Source organism: Bubalus bubalis, chromosome 1 (assembly GCF_019923935.1).
Source record: "Bubalus bubalis isolate 160015118507 breed Murrah chromosome 1, NDDB_SH_1, whole genome shotgun sequence".
Classification (NCBI taxonomy): domain Eukaryota; kingdom Metazoa; phylum Chordata; class Mammalia; order Artiodactyla; family Bovidae; genus Bubalus; species Bubalus bubalis.
This window is the reverse complement of record NC_059157.1, coordinates 117,019,472-117,046,350: the sequence shown is the minus strand read 5'-3', so window position 1 is coordinate 117,046,350 and position 26,879 is coordinate 117,019,472. Positions and strand designations below refer to the sequence as shown.

At 36.9% G+C, this 26,879-nt stretch overlaps 1 protein-coding gene and 1 pseudogene across 9 annotated transcripts in view; both read left to right on the top strand.

The window, feature by feature from the left end:
* Positions 1 to 26,879, top strand: part of DLG1 (discs large MAGUK scaffold protein 1) — a 262,255-nt gene that overhangs the window by 119,283 nt on the left and 116,093 nt on the right. For all 9 annotated transcript variants that reach the window (XM_044943013.2, XM_044943017.2, XM_044943038.2 and 6 more), the window contains one exon: positions 13,570 to 13,623. In XM_044943013.2, the coding sequence (XP_044798948.2) occupies positions 13,570 to 13,623 (54 nt within the window). The remainder of the gene's footprint in view (positions 1 to 13,569; positions 13,624 to 26,879) is intronic.
* Positions 19,426 to 20,532, top strand: LOC112585104 (annotated as a pseudogene).

Below are 26,879 nucleotides of genomic sequence, written 5' to 3'. Positions count from 1 at the left end.
AGTGAACCTTACTCTACCAATTCCTGGCCTCGCCTTTTCCTGGTTGTGTGATGGTGGGAACATTATTCAGTTTCTCATAGCCTCGGTTTCTCCATCCACATAGAAACTGATCACATAGCAATTGTGTAACAGATGCTAGTTCTTCCTACTGTCGATATAATCTCTAAGATACTAGCCTATTAAATATATACCCAGAGTAAATACTTTTCTTTAAAACTAGATTCTTTAGACCTTTTTTTTAAAACCAGTTCTGAGGAGCTATCATGTAATGAAAGTATTATTGAAATGCTTTGTAGCTAATTTTATGTTTGCATGAAAAGTCTATGTTCATACTCAGATGCTTTGGAGACATTGTTTTTTGTTAATTATTTGTTACTGTTCCAGTCATGTAAATATAAAAATAAATATAACATTGTTCTTTTCCTCTGAGAACCTACTATCTGTTCATGCAAGAGAGAGCAGATAACTCCCACATGACATGAGAGGAATTAAGGTTAGAGGTGTATACAGTATAGAGTATCCTGTTGCTTTTGGACAGTGCAAGTTTCACAGAACATATATGAGTGTTGACCCTTAAATGATTTGATCATTAGTATAATCTAAAGCATGGCTTGTTACATTTTCACTTTAGTAGTGATCTTAAATACAATAATGTATTTAGATTACCTTGATGGACCTTTTTTAACCACACACTATCACTTGACTGCCGTGCCCCTATTCTGTTTGTGTTTTGGATTTTTTGGTTTGTTTGTTTTTGTGTTATTTTCAAATTATTTCACACTTACAAAGAGTTGCAAGAATTGTACAAAAATTTCATATACCTGTGTCTCCCCCAATTGTTAAATTTTTGCCTACCACATCTTCTTCATCATTTCTCTTCTTATATAATTGAGTATGATTTTTTTTGTATACCAGTTAAAAGGAAGTTTTACTCATGTCTCCTTACCCTAAATATCATATGGGTAAATATGATAAATATGATATTAAATATGATACTAAATGTCTTCCTGAGAAAGAAAAAATATTACTGTAATATAGTGATCTAAAGCAGAAAGTTAGCTAGCCTGCCAGGCTCCTTTGTCCATGGAATTCTCCAGACCAGAATACTGGAGTGGGTAGCAGTTCCCTTCACCAGGGGATCTTCCCAACCCAGGGATTGAACCCAGATCTCCTGCGTTGCATGTGTATTCTTTACCATCTGAGCCACAAGAGAAGCAACATAATACTACAGACCATAATTCTCTTTTGCCAGTAGCCTAGTAATGTTCTTTATATGAAAAACAAAAATAGCTCCTTTGTCCCATCCAAGACCACAGTTAGTGTTCATGAATCGACTTTAATCAAAGTAGTGCCACAGTCTTTCATGTGTGTGGCCTTTTACAAGAGAACAGGCTAGTTGTTTTATAGAATACCTGCAATTTGTGTTTGTTTGATGCATTTTATTAATTAGATTGAGGTCATATTTTTTCCTTTTTTAATTGTAATAGACACATAATGTATATTACACCACCTTAACTGTTTTAAAGTTTACAGTTCAGTGGTATTAAGTACATTCATATTGGTGTCTATATATCACCATCATCCATCTGCAGAATATTTTATTCATTTTGCAGAATTGAAACTCTGTACCCATTAAACACTGAATTCCCCATTCCTCCCTCTCCCCCTCACCTCCCAGCTGAGGCCTTGGCAACTAGTATTCTACATTCTTTCTCTGTGATTTTGACTCAAGTACCTTAGATAAGTGAATCATAACAGTATATGTCTGTCTGTGACTAGCTGATTTCACTTAGCATACTGTCCTTAAGGTTAATCCATGCTGTATACATATGTAGCATCAGAATATACCTTTTTTTGAAAGCTAAATAATATCTCATTTTATGTGTGTATCAGACTTTGCTTATCCATTTGTCAGTTAACAACTCAAGTTGCTTCCACATTTTAGCTATTGTGAATAATGCTGCTATGAACATGGGTGCATAGATATGTCTTCAAGATCCTGCCTTCAGTTCTTTAGAGTGTATACCTGAAAGTATAATAACTAGATTATTTTGTAACTAAATTTTTAGGGGAACTATCATACTGTTTTCCACAGTGGTGTAGCACTTTATATTCCCACCAGTGAAGTACAGTGGTTCCAATTTTCCCACATCTACAGCAACACTCCTTGTATTTATTCTGTTTTCATGTTGTCAGCCAAACTGACGGGTATAAGGTGGCATCTCATTGTAGTTCTAATTTTCAGCTCCCCAGTGATTAGTGATGTTGAACATCTTTTCATGTGTTTATTGGCCCTTTGTATATCTTCTTTGGAGAAATATCCTTTTCCCATTTTGAATTGTGTTGTTGGTTTCTTTTGAGTTTTAGAAATTCTCTGTATATTCTGGATATTAGTTCCTTATTAGATACATGATTTGCAAATATTGACTCCCATTCTGTGGGTTGTCTTTTTACTCTGTGGATAATGTCATTTGATGCACACAATTTTTAATTTTTAGCAAGTCCAAATTGTCTATATTTTCTTCTGTTGCCTGCACCTTCGGTGTTATATCCAGTGAATTACTGCCAAATGCACTGTTGTGAAGCTTTTATCTTGTGTTTTCTTCTTAGGGTTTTATAGTTTTAGGTCTTTTATTTAAGTCATGGTTCCATTTAAAATTAATTTTTGTATATGGTGTTAGGTGTTAGGCTTCATTATTTTGCATTTGGATATCCAGTGTTTCAGTACTGTGTATTGAAAAGACTGTCTTGTTCCCATCGAACGGTCTTTGTACCCTTAATAATTGAAAATAATTTGACTATATATATGTGGGATTATTTCTTCACTGTATATTCAATTCCAGTGGCATATGGCTGCCTTTAAGTTTAAGTCATCTAGCTTTGTCAGTTTTAGGACTATTTTGTCTATTCAGGTCCCTTGAGATTCCATATGAATTTTTGGATGGGTTTTCCTTTTTCTGCAAAAAGACATCATTGTTATTTTGATAGAAATTATATTAAATCTATAAATTGCTTTGGGTAGTATTGACAACAGTATTAAGATGTCATGAACAGGGGATGTGTTTCCATTTATTCCTATTGTCTTTAATTTCTTTCAGCAATGTTACAGTTTTCATTGCACAGATATTTCACTCGTTGGCTAAGTTCATTCCTAACTGTTTATTCTTTTTGATACTGTTGTAAATTGAATTGTTTTTGTTTTCTTTCCAGCTTGTTTGTATATAGGAATGCAACTGATTTTTGTATGTAGACCATTTACTGACTGCCACTTTGCTAAGTTTATTAGTTCTAACAGACTTTTGTGTGGTTCCTTCAGAGTTTTCTACATATATGATCATATTATCTGCAAACAGATAATTTTCTTTTTTTCATTTGGGAAATTTACTTAATGCTTTACAGGGAAACAGGAGGGTCAGAGTACCCCTTGTTTTGGCCATTTTTAAAAATTATGGAAATATGATAACACATTTACAAGAGACTTGGAAAATACAGAACATGGTTATATGTAGTTCCACTACATATTACAATTATTTTTTTAAGTAGTTAAATTAAGATTTTTAGTTGGAGTTTCAATATCAAAGTCTCAAAAATTAATAGAATGAATATACAGAGAAGTAGAAGGATGTAGTAGTCTTGAAAAGCATGTTAACCAGTTCAACATAATTAAGATTTATACAGTTTTCATACAACAGTAGGATACATATTCTGTTCAAATTCCTATAGATTATAAACGAGGAGACACTGGAACATATCCAGGGACATAAGACCAGGTGCAAAAAATGGGTGGTCTCATACAGAGTTTGTTCTCTTATCCTTGTAGAATTATGTTAGAGATCAGTATCAAAAGATGCTTGAAAATAACCCACATATTTTCAAATACAACATAACATTTACAAAGAGAGATCTTTGACTTAGCATTGAAAACTTCAGTAAAGTTAGAAGACTGAAAAAACATAGGGTGATTAAAGAGAAGAAAGCATTTAAATGAGAAAATAATAATCAGAATGGGAAATTAATATCAAAGATACTTTAAAACCTCATGTATTTAGAAATTAAAAGTCTACTTTTAAATGATGGGTATGTCTAAGAAACCATAGCAGGGAAATAGAAAATATTTATTAATAGAATAAAAATTGAAAAGAGAATTTAGCAGAATTTGTTGCTTGCAGCTGAAGCTGCTGAATAATTTTTCTTCTTATTTGTTTAATTGACTGATTTTCAATACTTTGTTAGAAGTTGTGAAAGTGGGCCAGCTTGACTTGTTTTTGATATTAGAGGGAAAGTTTTCAGTCTTTCACCATGGAAGTATGTTTGCTGTAGGTTTTTCATATATGACCTTTATTATGTGGTGGTGGTTTCCTTATATTCTAAGTTAAAATATTTAATACTGTCACATACTTCCTGCATAGATTGAGATGATCATGTTGGTGTTTTTTTGTTTTTTTTTTGTTTTTCCTTCTTCTTCATTCTATTGATGTGGTATGTTACACTGATCAGTTTTCCTGTATTGAATCATCCTTGCAATCCAGGAATAAATCCTACTTGGTCATGGTATATAAACCTCTTAGTATAATGCTGAATTCAATTTTTGTTGAGATTTTTGGATTAGTATACATAAGGGATATTGGTGTGCAGTTTTCTTATAGTGATAATGTTGGCCTCGAAGTATAAGTTGGGGAGTATACCTTCCTCTTCAATTTTGGGGCAGAATTTGAGAAAAATTGATGGTAGTTCTTCACATGTTTGGTAGATGTCACCAGGAAAACAGTCCGATTTTAAGGGCTTTTCTTTGTCAGGAGATTTTTGATTACTGATTCAATTCCTTATTAATTATAAAGTATTAAAATTTTCTCTTCATGATTTGGCATTGGTAGGAGTTTTTCCATTTTGTGTAAGTTATCCAGTTTGTTGGCTTACACTTGCTCATAACTCCTATAATCCTTTTTGTTTCTGTTGAATTAACAATAGTGTTCCCACTTTCATTTCTGATTTTAATAATTTATTCTTCTCTCCTTTTCCCTTAGTCCTTCTCACTAAAAGTTTGTCAATTTGTTGATCTTTAAAAAAAAACTATTGGCCTCATTTTCTCTATTATTTATTTGATTCATTGGTTAATAGTATGTTATTTAATTTCCACAACTTGTTGAATTTTCCAGTTTGCTTCTATTATTGCTTACTATCTTCATCCATTTTTGACATAAAACATACTTTGTATGACAAGTTGCTTACTAAATCTATTGAGATGTAATTGTGGCCTAACATATGGTATATTCTGGAAATGATCCAAATGCACTTGAAAAGAATGTGTCCTGTTGTTGGGCAGAGTGTTCTAAGTGTGTCTGTTAGGTCAGATTGGTTTATTGTGTCATTTAAGTCATTTTTTTTTGTATTTATCTTTTGTCTGGGTATTTTACATGTTATTTTGAACAGGGCATTGAAATCTTTAACTATTATTTGTAAAACTGTTTACTCTCTTTAATTCTGTCACTTTCTATTTCATAGATTTTGATGGTATATCATTAGGTACATGAATGTTAATTGTTTTATTTTCTTACTGTATTAAACCTTCTATTAATATGTAATGTCCTTTGTCCCTTGTAACTTTTTTTAATTTAACTTCTATTTTATCTAATATTAATATGGTCACTCCTATCTTTTAGTTGCTAGTTGCATGGAATATCTTTTTCTATCACTTTCAACCTGTTTGCATCTTTGGATCTCAGTGAAGTCTCTTGCAGAAAACATAGTTGGGTCATGTGGTTTTATCCATTCTGTTTTTTTTTTTTGATTGGAGGGTTTAAGCAATTTGCATTTAAAGTAATTATTGATAAGGAGAGGCTTCTGTCATTTTGTTATTTATTTTCTATATTTATTACAGGTTTATTTCCTGCATTACTGTCTGATATTTTATTTGGTTGATTTTTTTATATATGTAGTGAAATGTTTAGATTCCTTTTCATTTTTCTTTTTATACATAAAAAGAAAAATGTAGCTAATTTCTCTGTGGTTACCATGGAGATTACATTTAACATCCTGAAGTTATAACACTCAAATTTAAATTTATATCAGTTTAATTTTAATGATATATGAAAACTCGGCTCTTCTTAACAGTTATATCCCCACCCCTTTCAGTTGTTTATGTCACAAAATTACAACTTTATACATTATATGTACAAAAACATAAACTAACAATTTTTAAATGCATTCATGTTTTAAATTATGTAGAAAATGTGAAATTACAAAGCAAAGTTATTATAATATTAACATATGGGCTAGTAATTGATTTTAGTTATTTACTGATGTTGACATCACTTCTGTATGAATAATTAACTTTTAGACTAACTTTTAAAATATAAAATTCCAGGCAAGAATACTGGGGTGGGTTGCCATGCCCTTCTCCAGAGATCTTCCTGACCCAGGATCAGGCATGGCAACCCACTCCAGTATTCTTGTCTGGAAAACCCCATGGGTAGAGGATCTTGGTGGGCTATTGTCCACGGGGTGACAAAGAGTCAGACATGACTGAGTGACTAACATGTCCACTTCTTTAAAATATAGTTTAAAAAATATTAGTCTCTTAAATCATATAGATAACAAAAAGTGATGTTACAAAACACTATTAAGATAACAAAGAGTTCCTTGTATTTATCCTTATTACCAAGGTCTTTATTTCTTCAGACACCTAGAGTTACTGTCTTGTGTCCTTTCATTTCTACATGTATGATTCGCTTTAGCATTTTTTTCAGGGCCAGTCTATAAGTAATGATCTCCTTCAGCTTTGTTTATTTGAGAATGTCATAATTTCTCCCTCATATTTGAGAGATTATTTGCCAGTTACTGGGTTCTTGGTTGACAGTGTTTTTCTTTGAGCACTTTGAATATACCAGCCCACTGTTTCCTGACCTCAAAGGAGCTCTTGTATATTGAGTCACTTTGTCGTACTGCTTTCACCATTTTCTCTTTGTCTTTCAGCAGTTTGATTTTAATGTGTCTGAGTGTGAATCGCTCTGAGTTCATCCTATCTTGAGTTTTTTCAGCTTCTTTGATTGTTTATATTCATGTCTTTCATCAAATTTGGGAATGTTTTACCCATTATTTCTTCAGATATTCTCTCTTCCCCTTTGATCTCTCTCTTCTTGGACTCCTGCAATGTTTGTTGGTCTGCTTAATGATGGCCAACAAGTCTCTTTAGACTCTGGTTACTTTTCTTCAGTCTTTCTGTTCTCAGACTTAAGAATTTACATCATCCTGTCTTCAGGTTTCCTAATTCTTCTGCCTGCTCACATCTGCTTTAGTGAATTTTTCATTTCAATTACTTTACTTTTCAGCTTCAGAATTTCTTTTTGGTTTCTCTTTAGGTTTTCTGCCTTTTATTGCTTTCTCCCTTTTGTTCATACATTCTTTCCTTGACTCTTTGCACCGTGTCCTTTAGTTCTTTGGATATCATTACAGTGGTTGCTTTAAATCATTTGTCTAATAGATATGCCACCAGCTCTTTTTCAGAGACAGTTTCTTTTTTCTTCACTCCACCTCCTTTGAATGGAACATATGTTCCTATTTCTTTGCATGCCTTTTGAATTTTTTTTGTTGGAAATTGGACATTTGCATCTTACGATTTTTCTGGAAATCAGATTCTCCCCTTTTCTAAAGTTTGCTGTTTTTTTTGTTTGGGGGTTTTTGATTGCTGTAGGCTCTTTGTGCTAAAAATTAGCGTATGAGTTAACCTTAAAATCTTCTCTGATTTTTTTTCTATGCCTGCACCTTCCCCAGGCATGCACAATGACTTTGTGATTTCCCTCATATATGTGGTTGTTTTTGAATATTCTAATCGTCAGTGTCTGATTCTCAAAAGGGGGAAAAGAGACAAATGAAATTATGGGAGGAGACACTTGCCCTTTAAATTTAGGAGTCACTTCAGCCAGAGGGGGAGGGATTTATATTACTTGGGGGAGGCTCAGCAATAATGGCCACTGTCCATGGGGTCGCTAAGAGTCGGACATGACTGAGCAACTTCACTTTGACTTTTCACTTTCATGCACTGGAGAAGGAAATGGCAACCCACTCCAGTGTTCTTGACTGGAGAATCCCAGAGACAGGGGAGCCTGGTGGGCTGCCGTCTATGGGGTTGCACAGAGTCGGGCACGACTGAAGCGACTTAGCAGTAGCCACAGAAGCAGCAGCAACCTCTTTGAAACCTCTGTGATCAGAGGCAGCAATCAGAACACAGATTCCCTATATTTGAAGAACAGGGTCCTTTTTGGCTGCCCTCTTCCTCCCTACTCTGCCCTGGCTGTGCAGGCTTTGTGCCAGCTGCTGCAGAACAAATAATGAAGAATGGGAATTGCGTAGCTGCAACACTGCTGAGAATTGAAATTGACTAAATTAACCACAGTTTGACATCTAATAACTTCTGGAAGTTGCAAGCCCTCAATAGACTACAGAATTCCAAAATACTTACGTCACACTGGCAATTGCATTTTGCCAGTACAGTCGTCATCTAGGTGGAGAAGCAAATTTGTGGGACTTTTTATTCTGTCATCATTCCAGAATTTGTCCTATTTGTTTTTACAGTCACTTTAACTTGTATATATATAGTGGTCACTAACGTGATAGCGTTGAACTTTCAATGCTGTGTGTGCCAAATTAGAATCCGAGATGTACTACTCTCTGGGGTTTGAGTTCTTTATTGGAGAAATACTTGTTTATAATTCAGTAGGAGAGAAAGAGAGCAACATTAAACCAATAATATAATGAAACTTCGATAAATGCTAAGAAGGAGAAATACAGTATACAGCATAAAAGCATTTTCTAAACTAATTTTGGCCTGTTTTTGAATAACTGAATCTTAGAATTATTTTAACACAAAATTTTTAAGATGTAATATTGTTCTCTGAAATTGGATTAGGATGCTGCAGTATGTTAACAGCAGCAGACTTATGAGGCCCTTTATTAATGAAATAACATTCTAAAAGTTGGATGATCAAAACTGTGTTTCTTAAGTCTTATTATTAATTCGTGGGTCATATTCTTTAGGGGTTGGTTAGTTTCTGTTTCTGGTATATCCTGCCCTTTTCCTATCACCCTCCCCCCCATTTCTAAGTGAATCTTAGGATTTTATTATTGTCTAAGTTGAGACATATACAATGGTATATACTATTAGTAAGTATAATGGATTAGCAATAGGTTTCTGTGGTTTACAACAGTTTTTTGTTGTTTTTAATATCGCACACGCTAATAAAGTAATGCTCAAATTCTCCAAGCCAGGCTTCAGCAATATGTGAACCATGAACTTCCAGATGTTCAAGCTGGTTTTAGAAAAGGCAGAGGAACCAGAGATCAAATTGCCAACATCCGCTGGATCATGGAAAAAGCAAGAGAGTTCCAGAAAGACACCTATTTCTGCTTTATTGACTATGCCAAAGCCTTTTAGTGTGGATCACAGTAAACTCTGGAAAATTCTTCAAGAGATGGAATACCAGACCACCTGACCTGCCTCTTGAGAAACCTATGTGCAGGTCAGAAAGCAACAGTTAGAACTGGACATGGAACAACAGACTGGTTCCAAATAGGAAAAGGAGTACGTCAAGGCTGTATATTGTCACCCTGTTTATTTAACTTCTATGCAGAGTACATCATGAGAAACGCTGGACTGGAAGAAACACAAGCTGGAATCAAGATTGCCGGGAGAAATATCAATAACCTCAGATATGCAGATGACACCACCCTTATGGCAGAAAGTGAAGAGGAACTCAAAAGCCTCTTGATGAAAGTGAAAGTGGAGAGTGAAAAAGTGGGCTTAAAGCTCAACATTCAGAAAACGAAGATCATGGCATCTGGTCCCATCGCTTCATGGGAAATAGATGGGGAAACAGTGGAAACAGTGTCAGACTTTATTTTTCTGGGCTCCAAAATCACTGCAGATGGTGACTGCAGCCATGAAATTAAAAGATGCTTACTCCTTGGAAGGAAAGTTATGACCAACCTACATAACCTATTGAAAAGCAGAGACATTACTTTGCCAACAAAGGTCCGTCTAGTCAAGGCTATGGTTTTTCCAGTGGTCATGTATGAATGTGAGAGTTGGACTGTGAAGAAAGCTGAGCGCCGAAGAATTGATGCTTTTCAACTGTGGTGTTGGAGAAGACTCTTGAGAGTCCCTTGGACTGCAAGGAGATCCAACCAGTCTGTTCTAAAGGAGATCAGCCCTGGGTGTTCTTTGGAAGAAATGGTGCTAAAACTGAAACTCCAATACTTTGGCCACCTCATGCGAAGAGTTGACCCATTGGAAAAGACTCTGATGCTGCGAGGGATTGGGGGCAGGAGGAAAAGGGGACGACAGAGGATGAGATGGCTAGATGGCATCACCGACTCAACTGACGTGAGTTGGAGTGAACTCCAGGAGTTGGTGATGGACAGGGAGGCCTGGCGTGCTGTGATTCATGGGGTCGCGAAGAGTCGGACACGACTGAGCGACTGAACTGAACTGAACTGAGTTGTCACACAGTCCTTTTGGTTAAAGGCATATCTCTTTATAGATGGAAGAAATAAGTTTCAATAATTAGTACTTGTGATTTACCTGTATATTCAAAATCATTGAATGGTAGAGTGAGGTAGAGAGAGATCTAGAATCATGCTTTTTGATGTGTCATCAAAAAGTAACAACAAGTAACTTTCACATAGATTATCCTCAAGTCTTGCTGCTGTTATTTGGTTTCCTCCCTAAGTAAAGCTGGTAATTCCATGTTATCTGTTCTGCTATCTCTCATCCTAGTTACAGATACCAAGGTCTTAAACTAGCCCAATTTGCTACTGTATTTTTTATTTTAGTGCTCTTTATTTCAGCCGTCTGAAAGTAGCAAATTCTGTGGCCAAATGTTTCTGTATCTCTTTCATCTAATGCTTGTTCTGGCTTTGGTGTTAAGGTACTGTGTTTTTCTGAGTTGTACCCTCCAATCCCATTGGGCTACCTCATTCCCACCACCTCCAAGTTTGAGAGGGATGGATTACTACTTTGTCAGATACCATTTCTGTATTCTGTAATATAAGAATTTAGAAATCCTCAAGTTAGTAAGTAAAAGTATAATGTATTTTAAGGTAAATGTTTTAATTCTCTTCCTGCTAACACAGTCTTAAATATTTTTAACATTATTTTGGTGGCTGAACTTGAGGCCATCAGATCATGGCTCTTGAGCTGTATGTACATAGGCTCTTATTTTAGACTACATTTTGTGATAGGTCTTTTTAAATTGTTTAATCTGACAGTTTTGAATGAAATTCTTGTTAATCCTCAACTTGAGTTTCTGTTCAGTTTCAAGTCTGTGCTTTCCCTTCAGGTGTGGTCATTCACTCAGATTCTTCTAAGATACATCTACAAATAAACTGATTGTGCATATATTAATTATCTAATCGTATTCATTAAACCAAAGTTATAAATTGTTTTTACTAGTCTGTATTCTTTTTTCAGAACTGAACTTTAAAATTGAATTTTATGATGTGAATGCTAATATATTAATAACAGCTTTAACCCATAGTATTTTACAACTGCCTTCATTATTAACCTCTTATAAGCTGAGTACTTGACTCAATATAATTGTTTTGCTGTAGTTTATGAAAAAATTCAAAACTGTTCAAATAGAAAGGGAGTAGTACAGTGAACTCCCATGTATACTTATCACCCAACTTCAGCAGTCCTCAATTCATGCACTTATATGATCCATAACCCCTCCTCCTAATCTCTCATGGTCATTATTCTATCTTGAAGGAAATTTAACACTTTATATAATTTTTATGTATTTCAATACCAGATTTTTATATAACTAGAATCAAAAGGTAACATATACAGTGATGATGAGTTGGTGATCATGAGCAGCTAGGGTTGTGATAATTTTGGTATAAGTTAGATTTTTGTAAAAGCAAACTTTTTCCACTATATTTTTGGTAATAAACGAGCAGAGGAAGCCAGATGGTTTTCTTACCATAATTTTTAAAGATTATAGCTTCTTTTGTAAGTTTAAATAGCCTTGTTCTTTCTTGCCTTCCTCTGTAATTGCTTAAGCAAAGTAAGGTGAAGTTGTACCATTAATTTTTTAATTTAAAAATATCAGTTTGAGACCCCAGTAGTCATTGGGAAATGAATTAATTCCTAATGTTCATAAAATCTCAAATGTCTCTCACAAATAGTATTTTTAGCAATTTCACAAATAGTATTAGGTTTGATTCTCACTGAATCATTGGAAAACAGACTATTACTGTTAAAGGTAGGGCTGCACACTTCATGCATTGGAGAAGGGAATGGCAACCCAGTCCAGTGTTCTTGCCTGGAGAATCCCAGGGACAGGGGAGCCTGGTGGGCCACCGTCTATGGGGTCGCACAGAGTCGGACACGACTGAAGCGACTTCGCAGCAGCAGCAGCAGCACATAAAGTAGCTAGTATTATGTTTGTATTTAATACAGTATTCCCTACTCATTTTGTTTGTTTGCTTTTTTCAGGATTTTTTATTGTTTCACATGTACAGCAAAGTGATCTAGTTATGTGTATATATATCTTCTTCAGATTATTTTCCAGGTTATTTTCAGGTTATTTTAATATACTGAATACAGTTCCCTGTGCTTTACTGTTATCCTTGTCCCCACTCATTTTTAACTTGCTGCTTCATGTATCTTAGATGCATCCAGTACAATTATTTATGCAAGCATATCTCTTAAAATTTATTTAAAGTATAGTCATCTCTTTGATTCTCTGAAAATGTCATTTGACTTGGTAATTATATATTTTTAAGTATACAAAAGAAAGAATTTTAAGAGGAGTCACATCAGTTTTCTAGTATGTTTGGTCTGGTTTTCATTTGGTAATAATTGCGTTTTATTTTAAAAATTTTGTTGCACCTTCATAACAAACACTTTCCAGCTTAATCAGAAAACCAAGCTTTTTTCATCCCAAACTTAATTAGATCTATGTTACTCTGCTTGTGTTTTTGTGGGGGTGGGGAGTGGTTGAACCTTAATTGTTCTGTGAGTGGTCTAGAATAACAGATGAAAAGCAGTAATTGCAGTTGATAACAATTGAGGGCTTTTACATTGAATGTGGTTCTAATTAAAGTTTATGATGGATTTCTTTGTATGGCTCCTTTCCCCCAATGTTTAAACACAGTTCAGTATGAGACAGAATTTTTTTCCTGGGTGATGAAATGTTGGAATCTTCAGGGGATCCTTGAGACTAGAAAAGAAGTGATTTCGAAGAAATTTGGGATGAGTTTTTTGTTATATGAGAGAATATTTGTGAATTTTTTTAGAAGACTGGTGAACTTCACAAACCTTAACAAAATTGTGTCTGTTGTAGCAGAAATAATCATTCATTTCTCAAAAGCAAATGTAATAGCTGCCTATATATCTAATTCTTTCCATTGGTGCTGGAAACTAGATACATTGTTTAACATATGAAAACTTCATATAAAATTATAATTTAAGAAATAGCAAATCTTTCATATGCTTCTAAAATTTGTGAACATTAGTATGTAATGTGCCAATTTTCCTGTTAAGCCTAACACATTTACAATTCTTTCTTTAAGGCAAATCCTCCTCCAGTACTGGTCAACACAGACAGCTTGGAAACATCAACTTATGTAAGTTCCATTCATCACCATATATAATTCTGTTTTTCCTGTTCAGGCTTTGATACAGATATCAAAATCACAGCATTATTTTCTCTAATACATTTTACTTAGGATGTTCTGTCACTGAGCTGTAATTGTTAAAGTAAATGAAACATACTATCCTTTTTTGTTTTTTGTTTTTCCCATTCTCTTACAAAGCAGAAATGTTGAAATAAATTTCATTTTTAAATTAAAATGAGTAGCTTTCACTACAGGCTCTCTCTTACCAGTGGTCATTTACACAATGGCATATAATCCGAGAGTCATTTTTGAAGTCTAATTGAGTGACTATGTTTGTAGTGAATGTGTTCTCAGTTATAACTTTGTAACTTTAAATTGACCACTCCTTCTCTCTAAACTTTCCTTAAAAAGTCTTCTTTCTCCTAAAGATAAATAGGCAGAACAGCAGAATCTTAACATTTTTCATCCCACCTAAAGTATCTTTGGAGATGTTTAAGTAGAAGTTACACCTGTGCATTTTAAAAAAATCAAATGGTGCATAATTTAATAGATTATAAAAATCTTTTTTCTCTCGTTTTTGAACTGTAGTCAGTTTTCATCTGTACTTTAAAACATTTTATTTGGCTTTATATTCTGTGTATATTTATATGGGTATAGCAAATTTGGGGAGATTTTTGAAAACTTGAAATAATAATACTTAATACAAACCAAAAGTACTTTTCAGTCAGTGTCACCTTTCACACTGATATTGAATACTTAAGAAGAATTTTGTTTGTACTTTTGTTCTTCACATTTTAGCCCTGTTCATTTGTTAAATTATGTTTTGCTTAAGGGCAGAGTTGGTAAATATTTTTATTTTAAAACCCTTTGAACTGGAAGGTTACTATGTAAGAACTAACAGAAAACTATATCAACAAAGAAAATAAATACACATGCATTTTTGAGATGTCAACAAATTAAAAGCAGGATTAACATACAGACAGCAAACTTAGTTTTTATGACACATTATTCAAAAATTAATTTTCCTGCTAAGCAGAATATGTTGGAAGTCTCTAAACCCATTCACTACCCATGTTGAGAAATTCTCTAGAAAGACTCACAAGGCTCAGCACCTTGTACCTACGGCTAAGATTTATTTATATGTAATAAGTCAGGATCCATAGTCAGATTATAAGGCTGTTTGTCTAGAGGAATACATCTTTAGATTTCCTTGTACTATCTTCCTCCCCAGAGGGGTCCACAGAGCACTGTTTTCACCTACCAGTGAAAATGTAGCAACAAGTATTCAGTTTTTCTGCCCAGGGAAGTCCATTATTTGGGCTTCACCACAGTTATTTATTGGTGGTCGTTCACATAGACACCCTCTATCCAGTACATACCAAATTTCCAAGCTCCCAGAAGGAAAACAGGTGTTCAGCATAAAGTTCATTGTCTCTGCAAAGTCTTGCCAAGAGTAAACAACCCTTTCAGTGAGGGAATGGTGAGAACACTCCCAGAATCAATTTCTCAAATGCCTACTAAGACTCTTCTAGCCATAGCAGCCTTGGGCCTGATATAGCAACCCTTTTCTCTACATAAGGCAATAAGATAAATTCCATTTTCTTAAGATTTTGTTCTACTTTATCATATTTGAAAAGCACTGTAAAATGTTTAGTAATATTTTTTGTGTCTAATTAGTTTAATTCTGAAATTTAAAATATGTTCCAGAATGGCTTTTAAACTTACTTGTTATTCCTCTGTTAAGTTCTGATCATTAAATACTAGCTATGAGTTGATGAATAAAATTAAGAAAACTTGCAGCTGTTGCATTATATATCACACTTTCGCCCCCTGGCTGCTGTCAGAATGCTTCCTAAAATTAAATAGTTAATTGAACAGGTAATGCATATACATTGTATAAAATTCAATATATACCACAGTATATCCAATAAAAAGAGAATCTTTCTTCACCCCTACTCCTAGTCTTCTAGTTCCTCTTGCCTAAGGCATAAAATGTTAGAGTGCATGTGTGTGTGTGTGTAGGATATATATTAAAAGAACATGTATATATATGTATATCCTTTTATAAATATTTTGTGCATAAATAAGGATATATGTGTTTTCAAACTTCTCCCATACAAAAATCAATGCCCCATTGATAATTTTTGTATAGATGTTTTGTATATATATGCAATTATATAATCTGAATATATTTGTATACATAGATTGCTCAAAGGGTGTGTCAGTTTTTAGATTTGATCATTATTGCCAAATTATACTTTCTAGCATTATGATTCGGAGAAGGCAATGGCACCCCACTCAAGTACTCTTGCCTGGAAAGTCCCATGGACAGAAGAGCCTGGTAGGCTGCAGTCCATGGGGTTGCGAAGGGTCGGACACGACTGAGCGACTTCACTTTTACTTTTCACTTTCATGCATTGGAGAAGGAAATGGCAACCCACTCCAGTGTTCTTGCCTGGAGAATCCCAGGGACAGGGGAGCCTGGTGGGCTGCCGTCTGTGGGGTCGCACAGAGTCGGACACGACTGAAGTGACTTAGTGGTAGTAGTAGTAGCATTATGATTCATCAAAAAGTATTGTTTTTACCCCATACTGTCACTAGCATGGTGTGTTAATAAATTTTTTGATCCTTTGTTAGCATAATGTTTGTTACCATAAAGTATATCAATTCATTGTTTCAACTTGAATTGATATCTCAATTCTTTATCAGCTTTTTCACCTTAAAATTTTTTTTTATGTTGAGACGTTTACATACCACAAAATCCACCCTTTTAAAGTGTACAATTCAGTGGTTTTAGTTTATTCACAGCATTGTGCCATCACCACCACTTTCAAATTCCATAACATTTTTATCACCTTGTAAGGAAACCCTGTACCCATTAGTAGTCACTCCCTATTTTGCCCTTACCTCAGCCCCTGACAATCACTAATCTACTTTCTGTCATTATGGCTTTGTCTTTTCTGGACTGTTCATATAAATAGAATCATACATGTACACCTGAAACCAACACAACATTGTAAATCAACTATACTCCAATAAAAATTTTTTTAAAAGGAATCATACAGTAAATTGTTTTTTTGTGTCTGGCTTTTACTAGGAGTAGTATGGTGAAGGTTCATCTATGTTGTAGCATGTGTTAGAACTTCATTCGTTTTTATGGTCAAATTATTTTTCAATATATGTATGTACTACATTTTGTTTATTCATCCTTCTCTTGATGGGCTCTTGGGTCATTTCCACATTTTGGCTGTTGTGAATAGTGCTGCACTGGCATGGGCATCCCCAGTGGATGAGAGGTAAAGAATCCACCCAGAATCCACCTGCCAATGCAGGAGATGTGGGTTTAATCCGTGGCTTGGGAAGATCCCTTGGAGAGAGAAATGGCAACCCACTCTAGTATTCTTTACTGGGAAATCCCATGAACAGAGGGGCCTGGTGGGCTACAGTCCGTGGGGTCACAGATAGTTGGACTTAATGACTAAACAACAGCAACAGACATTGCATACAGTATCTGGGAATTATTGTCATTTTATTAGTATTATGTCTCTTAGTCCATGAATATATTGTCTATCCATTCCTTTACATCTTCAATTTTGTTAACAGTGTTTTAAATTTTCAGTGAATTTGTCTTACACTTTTTAAATTAAATTTATTCCTAAGTATTCTTTTAATGATATTATAAATTAAATTGTTTTCTTAATTTTATGTATGGATTTTTCATTGCTAGTGTTTAGGAATATAATGGATTTGGGGGTATTAATTTATCCTGCAGTGTTACTGAACTCATAAATTAGTTCTGATTTTTGTTCTTATTGTAGATTCCTTTGGATTTCCTACATAAGGTCATGTAATATACAAACAAATATTTTCACTTCTTTCTTTTCAATAAAGATGCCTTTTATTTATTTTCCTTGCCTAATTGCCATGGCTAAAACCTCCATTAAAATGTTTCATAGAAATTGCAAGAGCTAACATTCTTATTTTGTTCCTGATCCTTGGGTGAAAGAAAGCTTTCACTCTTATACAATCAAGTATGATGCGTTAAACTCAGTTTTAAGTATTAATTGATACTATAATTTCATTGGCATTGGGTTTGATTCTCTCTCTGAAATCCTGTTCTTTTCCTAAATACTAAGATATTAAGCAAAAATTCTAGAGGTCTTCCTGGTTCTGGTAATGAGCAGAAATGAAGAAATTTGTTGAAATAATTCCTAACTATTCCTTTGTATTTTCTGTAAAACCATAAAGAGTAAAAATTAGGAAAATTCATTTAATTTTACTTTGGTAGCTTTCTTACACAGGGGTTCTCTGGTGGCTCAGATGGTAAAGAATCTGCAGATGTGGGTTTTATCCCCAGGTCAGGAAGATCCCCTGGAAAAGGGAATGGCTAACCATTCCAGTTGGAGAATGGATGGAAGAGCCTGGTAGGCTACAGTCCATGCTGCTGCTGCTGAGTCACTTCAGTCATGTCCGACTCTGTGCGACCCAATAGATGGCAGCCCACCAGGCTCCCCCGTCCCTGGGATTCTCCAGGCAAAAACACTGGAGTGGGTTGTCATTTCCTTCTCCAATGCATGAAAGTGAAAAGTGAAAGTGAAGTCACTCAGCCGTGTCCGACCCTCAGCAACCCCATGGACTGCAGCCTACCAGGCTCCTCTGTCCATGGGATTCTCCAGGCAAGAGTACTGGAGTGGGGTGCCATTGCCTTCTCTGACAGTCCATGGGATCGCCCTAATTGATAGATAATTGCTTTACAGTATTGTCTTGGTTTCTGCCATACATCAACATAAATCTGCCCTTGGTATACACATGTCCCCTCCTTCTTGAACCTCCCTCCCAAGTGCCACACCTCTAAGTTGTCACAGAGTACCTGTTTGAGCTCCTGGCATTATACAGCAAATTCCCACTGGCTATTTTGCATATTATAATGTATGTGTTTCCATGCTACTCTGTCCATTCATCCCACCCACACTCTCTTTCACCTGCCCTGGGTACTATTGTCTGTTCTCTATGTCTCTGTCCCATTCTGTCCTGAAAATAGGTTCATCAGTACCATCTTCCTAGATTTCATATATATGTGTGTTAATATATGATATTCGTCTTTCTCTTTCTATCTTACTTCACTCTGTATAATAGGCTCTAGGTTTATCCACCTCATTAGAACGGACTCAAATGTGGTGTTTTTGTGGTTGAGAAATATTCCATTTTGCATTTCTCCCCTACCCCCAAGAAAAAGAAATGCAAAAAGGTTGTTTGAGGAGGTCTTACAAATAGATGAGAAGAGAAGAGAAGCGAAAAGCAAAGGAGAAAAGGAAAGATACACCCATCTGAATGCAGAGTTCCAAACAATACCAAGCAGAGATTTAAAAAAGCCTTCCTAAGTGAACAATGCCAGCAAAGGTCTGTCTAGTCAAAGCTGTGGTTTTTCCAGTAGTCCTGTATGGATGTGAGAGTTGGACTATAAAGAAAGCTGAGCGCCAAAGAATTGATGCTTTTGAACTGTGGTAGTGTTGAAGACTCTTGAGAGTCCCTTGGACTGCAAGGAAATCAAATCAGTCCATCCTAAAGGAAATCAGTCCTGAATATTCATTGGAAGGACTGATGTTGAAGCTGAAACTCCAAAACTTTGGCAATCTGATGCAAAGAACTGACTCAATTGAAAAGACCCTGATGTTGGGAAAGATTGAAGGCAGGAGGAGAAGGGGATGACAGAGGATCAGATGGTTGGATGGCATCACTGACTCACTGGACATGAGTTTGAGTAAACTCCAGGAGTTGGTGATGGACAGGGAGGCCTGGCATGCTGCAGTCCATGGGGTCGCCGAGAGTCAAGCACGACTGAGTGACTGAACTGAACTGAAGTGAACAATGCAATGAAATAGAGGAAAACAATAGAATGGGAAAGACTAGAGATCTCGTCAAGAAAATCAGAGAGAAAGTGTGCTCAGCGGCCCTGCGGATCTTGTTGGACGGAACAGACCCAGGGACGCCCCCTTGCTCCAGCCTCCGACCACTCCTCCAACCTTTTTTCCAGTCGCAACCTCCGGAGTCAGCCACTCAGCTCTGCGCGATCACCAGGACCAGCCGCCATTTTTTAACTCCTTATTACTACCGACCAATCATGAGCTCCCAGATTCGTCAGAATTATTCTGCCGAGGTGGAGGCCGCCGTCAACCGCCTGGTTAACATGCAGCTGCGAGCCTCCTATACCTACCTCTCTCTGGGCTTCTATTTCGACCATGACGATGTGGCCCTGGAGGGTGTGGGTCACTTTTTTCACGAATTGGCCAAGGAGAAGCGCGAGGGTGCGGAGCGTCTCTTCAAACTGCAAAACCAGCGTGACAGCCGCGCCCTCTTCCAGGACGTGCAGAAGCCATCTCAAGATGAGTGGGGTAAAACCCAGGACACTGTGGAAGCCGCCCTTCTCGTAGAGAAGAACCTGAATCAAGCCCTGTTGGATCTGCATGGCCTGGCTTCTGCCCGCGCGGAGACCCCCACATCTGTGACTTCCTGGAGAACCACTTCCTAGATGAGGAAGTGAAACTCATCAAGAAGATGGGTGACCACCTGACCAACCTCCACAAGCTGGCTGGTCCCCAGGCTGGGTTGGGTGAGTATCTCTTCGAAAGGCTCACCCTCAAGCACAACTAGGAGCTTCTGGAGACCAGTGGCCATTGAAGAACCCACCTAACATCAGGGCTGCCTGAAGCCCCTCTCTGCAGCCACTAGGCAGCTTTTTAATACCCTGGAGCCCTCTCTCAAGCCTTGGACCAAATGGAAACAAAGCTTTTTGCAGCATTAAAAAAAAAAAAGAAAATCGGATACCAAGGGAACATTTCATGCAAAGATGGGCACAATAAAGGACAGAAATATAATGGATCTAATGGAAGCAGATGATATTAAGAACAGATGGCAAGAATATCTAGAAGTACTATGGAAAAAAGATCTTAATGACCCAGATAACCATGATGGTGTGATCACTCAACTAGAGCCAAACATCCTGGAGTGTGAGGTCAGGTGGGCCTCAGGAAGCATCACTATGAACAAAGCTAGTGGAGGTGATGGAATTCCAGTTGAGCTATTTCAAATCCTAAAAGATGATGCTGTGAAAGTGCTGCACTCAATGTGCCAGCAAATTTGGAAAACTCAGCAGTGGCCACAGAACTGGAAAAAGTCAGTTTTCATTCCAGTCCCAAAGAAAGGCGATGCCAAAGAATGTTCAAACTACCACACAGTTGCACTCATCTCACATGCTAGCAAAGTAATGCTAATTCTCCATGCTGTCTTCAACAGTGCGTGAATAGTGAACTTCCAGATGTTCAAGCTGGATTTAGAAAAGGCAGAGGAAACAGAGATCAAATGGCCAGCATCCGTTGGATCATTGAAAGAGCAAGAGAAGTCCAGAAAAATCTATACTTTTGCTTCATTGACTACATTAAAGCCTTTGACTGTGTGGATCACAACAAATTGTGGAGAATTCTTAAAAGAAATGGGAATAACAGACCACCTTACCTGCCTCCTGAGAAAGCTGTATGCAGGTAAGAAGCAACAGTTAGAACTGGATATGAAACAACAGACTGGTTCAAACTGGGAAAGAAGTACCTCAAGGCTGTGTATTGTCACCTTGCTTATTTAACTTATGTGCAGAGTACATCACATGAAATGCTGGGCTGGATGAAGCACAAGGTGGAATCAAGATTGCCAGGAGAAATACCAGTAACCTCAGATATTGAGATGACACCACCTTTATGGCAGAAAGTGAAGAGGAACTGCAGAGCCTTGATGAAGGTGAAAAAGGAGTGTGAAAAAGTTGGCTGAAACTTCAACATTTAAAAAACTAAGTTCATGGCATCTGGTTTTATCACTTCATGGCAAATAGATGGGGAAACAATGGAAACACTGACAGACTTTTATTTTCTTGGCCTCCAAAATCACTGCAGATGGTGACTACAGCCATGAAATTAAAAGGTGCTTGCTCCTTGGAAGACAAGTTGGCAGTTCTAGACAGCATATTAAAAAGCAGAGACATCACTTTGCCAACAAAGGTCTATATAGTCGAGCTAGGTCTGTCTAGTCAAGGCTGTGGTTTTCCAGTGGTTGTGTATGGATGTGAGAGTTGGATTATAAAGAAAGCTGAGCACAGAAGAATTGATGCTTTTGAACTGTGGTGTTGGAGAAGACTTTGAGAGAGCCCCTTGGACTGCAAGGAGATCCAACCAGTCTGTCCTAAAGGAGATCAGTCCTGGATGTTCACTGGAAGGACTGATGTTAAAGCTGAAACTCTTAATACTTTGGCTACCTGATGCGAAGAGCTGACTCATTTGAAAAGACCCTGATGCTGGGAAAGATTGAGGGCAGGAGGAGTAGGGGACAACAGAGGATGAGATGGTTGGATGGTATCACTGACTCAATGGACATGGGTTTGGGTGGACTCTGGGAGTTGGTGATGGATGGGGAGGCCTGGCATGCGGCGGTTCATGGAGTCGCAAAGAGTTGGACACGACTGAGCAACTGAACTGAATGGTTTTTCCAGTACTCATGTATGGATGTGAGAGTTGGGCCATAAAGAAGGTTGAGCGCCAAAGAATTAATCCTTTTGAATTGTGGTGTTGAAGAAGACTCTTGAGAGCCCCTTGGACTGCAAGTTGGTCAAACCAGTCCATCTTAAAGGAAATCAGTCATGAATATTCATTGAAAGAACTGACGCTGAAACTCCAATACTTTGGCCACCTTATGCAAAGAGCCAACTCATTGGAAAAGACCCTGATGCTGGAAAAGATTGAAAGCAGGAGGAGAAAGGGACGATGGAGGACGAGATGGTTGGATGGCATCACCAACTCAATGGACATGATTTTGAGCAAGCTCCAGGAGATGGTGAAGGACGGGAAAGTCTGGTGCGCTGCAGTCCATGGGGTCCAAAGAGACGGACACGACCTAGTGACTGAACAACAACAATAAATAATCCATTGTATGTATGTACCACAGCTTCTTTATTCATTCATCTGTCAATGTGTATCTGGGTTGCTTCCATGTCCTAGCTGTTGTAAATAGTGCTGCAGTGAACACTGGGGTACATGTGTCTTTTTCAATTACGTTTTTTCAGGATATTTGCCCAGTAGTGGGATTGTTGGGTCATATAGTACTTTTATTCCTAGATATTTAAGGAATCTCCATACTGTCCTCTGTAGTGACTATATCAATTTACAATCCCACCAGTGCAAGAGGGTTCCCTTTTCTCCACACCCTTTCCAGAATTTATTGTTTATAGAATTTTTGATGGTGGTCATTGTGACCGGTGTGAGGATATATTTCATTGTAGTTTTGATTTGCATTTCTCTAATAATGAGTGATGTTGAGTATCTTTTCATGTGTCTATTAGCATATCTGTATGTCTTCTTTGGAGAAAGGTCTGTTTAGGTCTTCTGGCTACTTTTTGATTGGGTTGTTTGTTTTTCTGGTGTTGAGCTGCATGAGCTATTTGTATATTTTGGAGATAAATCGTTTGTTAATTTTGTTTCAGTTTTTCGTGTGTGTGTGTGTGTGTGTGTGTGTGTGTGTGTGTGTGTGTGTTTCTTTTTTGTTGTTGTTATTTGTCTCATTTTGTATTTACCAGTTGTCTTTTGTTTCTTGTTTTCATTTTTGTTTTTTAATTACTTGTGTTTGTTTTAATCCCCTTTAATTCCATAACAAACAGCTAGTGGAATCTCAGTTCTTTGGCCACTCCAGTATTCCTGCCTAGAGAATTCCATGGACAGAGGAGCCTGGCTGGCTGTAGTCCATGGGGTTGCAATGAAAGCTTCAGTTTTTCTGTATGTTTAATTAATAACTGTATTATTTTAAAGTTGACCTAAATGGCTGTTCTTTATTTAGGAAAAATTCATGAGCAAATTCTTTCAGGGTTAATATTTTGTATTTAGTAATGTTGATTTTTCATTAGGAAGAACATTTTCTTCTTTCTAGTACATTTTTATTTTTAGATTCTTACCTTACTTTTGAGGTTTTTAATTGCCTTAGAATATGGGAGACCTGGGTTCGATCCCTGGGTTGGGAAGATCCCCTGGAGAAGGGAAAGGCTATCCACTCCAGTATTCTGACCTGGAGAATTCCATGGATTGTATAGTCTGTGGGGTTGCAAAGAGTCGGATGCAGCTGAGCAACTTCCACAATCACAATCACACAGTAAGTTGTATCGAGGTTGATAGGCAAAATCTTGAATTTTAATGTATTACTCTATAGTTTGAAAGGTATTACTGAAATGAACCTTAAATGATGGAGAAGTCTTCAATTAGACTTCTTTGTATCTTTATTTGGAGGGTCTTAGTATCTATTATGTATTAGGATTTGTCTGTCTTGTTTGGATATATTAGTGCAAGCTGTTTAGAAAATTTTAATATTTAGGAATAAGGGGCCAAGGACATCTGTATTCTTTATGGCATATCATCTATAATTGAAGCAAATTATATTTTTCTAAAAAGCTAAAACAACTTAAATACTAAACAGTGAATGGTATTCAACTATACTAGCAAAAACCAATTGAAAATATGAGTTATTAACTCTTTCAGTGAAATATGAAATACCTAGCAATCAACTTGAAGCCACATATGTGGTCTTCCTGGTGGCTCAGACAGTAGAGAATCTGTCTGCAATTTGGGTTTGATCCCTGGGTCAGGACGAATACCCACTGGAGAAGGATATTGCAACCCACTCCAGTATCCTTGCCTGGAGAATTCCATGGACAGAGAAGACTGGTGGTCTGTGGTCCATGGGGTCACAGGGTCAGACACAACTAAGTGAGTAACACACACACATAGCAATCAGCTTAACAGGAAATGTATATAGTTTGTTGTAAGAAAGCTGTGACACTTACTGATGGTATAGAGGAATACTTAAGTACAGAGCAGTTTTTGTTGCAGAACAGAAAGATAAAGTAGATATCATTGTTTTTTCCAGATAAATCTGTAAATTTGGTATCATGCCAGTCATAGCACCAAAAAATAGAATGTGTATTTGGAGTCGGGGGAGGAGAGAGGAAAGGGGGAAGGAGGAGAGATAAAAAGAGAATATGTGCATGTATTTTGGAGGCATATAGTTAGATTTAATGATTCACTTAGAGCTACATCTTCCAGAATTGCAAGGCCCTAGCCACATGTTCAGAGAAGGCAATGGGGAAAATCCCATGGACCGAGGAGCTGGTGGGCTGCAGTCCATGGGGTCGCTAAGAGTCGGACACGACTGAGCGACTTCACTTTCACTTTTCACTTTCATGCATTGGAGAAGGAAATGGCAACTCACAACAGTGTTCTTGCCTGGAGAATCCCAGGGATGGGGGAGCCTGGTGGGCTGCCGTCTATGGGGTTGAACAGAGTTGGACACGACTGAAGCGACTTAGCAGCAGCAACAGCAGCCACATGTTGGTATTTAAATTTATATGGATTAAAATTCAATGATATTTATGGTTTTTCTGCTGGCAGTAGTCACATTACAAGCACTCAGTAGTCACTTGTGGGTAAGTAACTCCTGTATTGGACCAGACAGATTATATTACACTTACATCATCACAGAAACTTCTTTTGGACAGTTTGATATAGAAAAGTAAAAAACTCAAAAACAACCAAGTAAAGATTAAGAACAATTTGGAGCGATTTCTCCACAGATAATGAAATCTATTATAAAACAGCATTTAATTAAAAGTGTAGTTCTTGTCCCAAATCATATTGAAAAGTGAAAGTCTCTCAGTCATGTCCGACTCTTTGCAGCCCCATGGACTATACAGTCCATAGAATTCTCCAGACCAGAATACTGGAGTGGGTAACCAACCATTCCCTTCTCCTGGGGATCTTCCCAACCCAAGGATTAAACCCAGGTCTCCCACATGGCAGGTGGATTCTTTACCACCTAAGCCACCAGGGAAGCCACAAATTATATTAGGTGAGTGGAACAACTCACCTTTGTATATGTTATATAATCTGATTTTTATCCTAGTCAAGTTGATTATAGATAAGTTGTTCTTATCTATAATCAGTTCAGTTCAGTCGCTCAGTCGTGTCCGACTCTTGGCGACCCCATGAATCTCAGCACGCCAGGCCTCCCTCTCCATCACCAACTACTGGAGTTCACTCAAACTCACGTCCATCGAGTCAGTGATGCCATCCAGCCATCTCATCCTCTGTCGTCCCCTTCTCCTCCTGCCCCCAATCCCTCCCAGCATCAGAGTTTTTTCCAGTGAGTCAACTCTTCGCATGAGGTGGCCAAAGTATTGGAGTTTCAGCTTCAGCATCATTCCCTCCAAAGAAATCCCAGGGCTGATCTCCTTCAGAAGGGACTGGTTGGATCTCCTTGCAGTCCAAGGGACTCTCAAGAGTCTTCTCCAACACCACAGTTCAAAAGCATCAATTCTTCGGCGCTCAGCTTTCTTCACAGTCCAACTCTCACATCCATACATGACCACAGGAAAAACCATAGCCTTGACTAGACAGACCTTTGTTGGCAAAGTAATGTCTCTGCTTTTGAATATGCTATCTAGGTTGGTCATAACTTTCCTTTGTTCTTAGTTATAACTTTATGAAATTTTTTCTACTAATATTAAGATTTTTTTATAATTAGGAATTTACTGCCTATTCTTAACTGTCTTTAGAAATTTTGCCTTTTATCCAAGTTATTTCCATAACTTCTTTACCAATTTACTTTTCTCTAATTTCTCTTCCTTTTGTGTTCCACACTGCCATGGTTCTTTTTCTGGAAAACATTTAAACCTACTTGATGCTCCAGTATTTCCAAGAATATTTTCCATTCATCAGGAAAACATTCAAGATGTTTCACAATAAGGCCCCAATCCACTTCTTCCACTTTCACTTTCATCCTTAATATAGAATCCCATTTTGTTACTAGGACTAAATTCTAAACTTAGAAAGTGATAGCAATGACAGTTCTCATGAATTATTTTAAATCTATGCTTTTCTATTTTTGAGGATGGGGATAAAACTCAAATATTTTGTCAGTAGTATATCATTTTGTCTAAAGTTGGTTTAATTTTATTTCTCTTCTCTAATTTTATTTCTTGTTTCCCTCTCACCTTGTCCTATTGAGAGTGATAAACCTATTAGCGAAGCATATTTTTCCTGTTGAAAGCCACATTTTATAAAGATATTATGAAAAGAAAACTCATCACCCATTTTGTAATATTCCTGGAAACCATATTCCTTTCAAAAATATTACACCATCGTTTTTCTGTTATTTTACAGTAATGAAATGGTAATTTGTGGTTT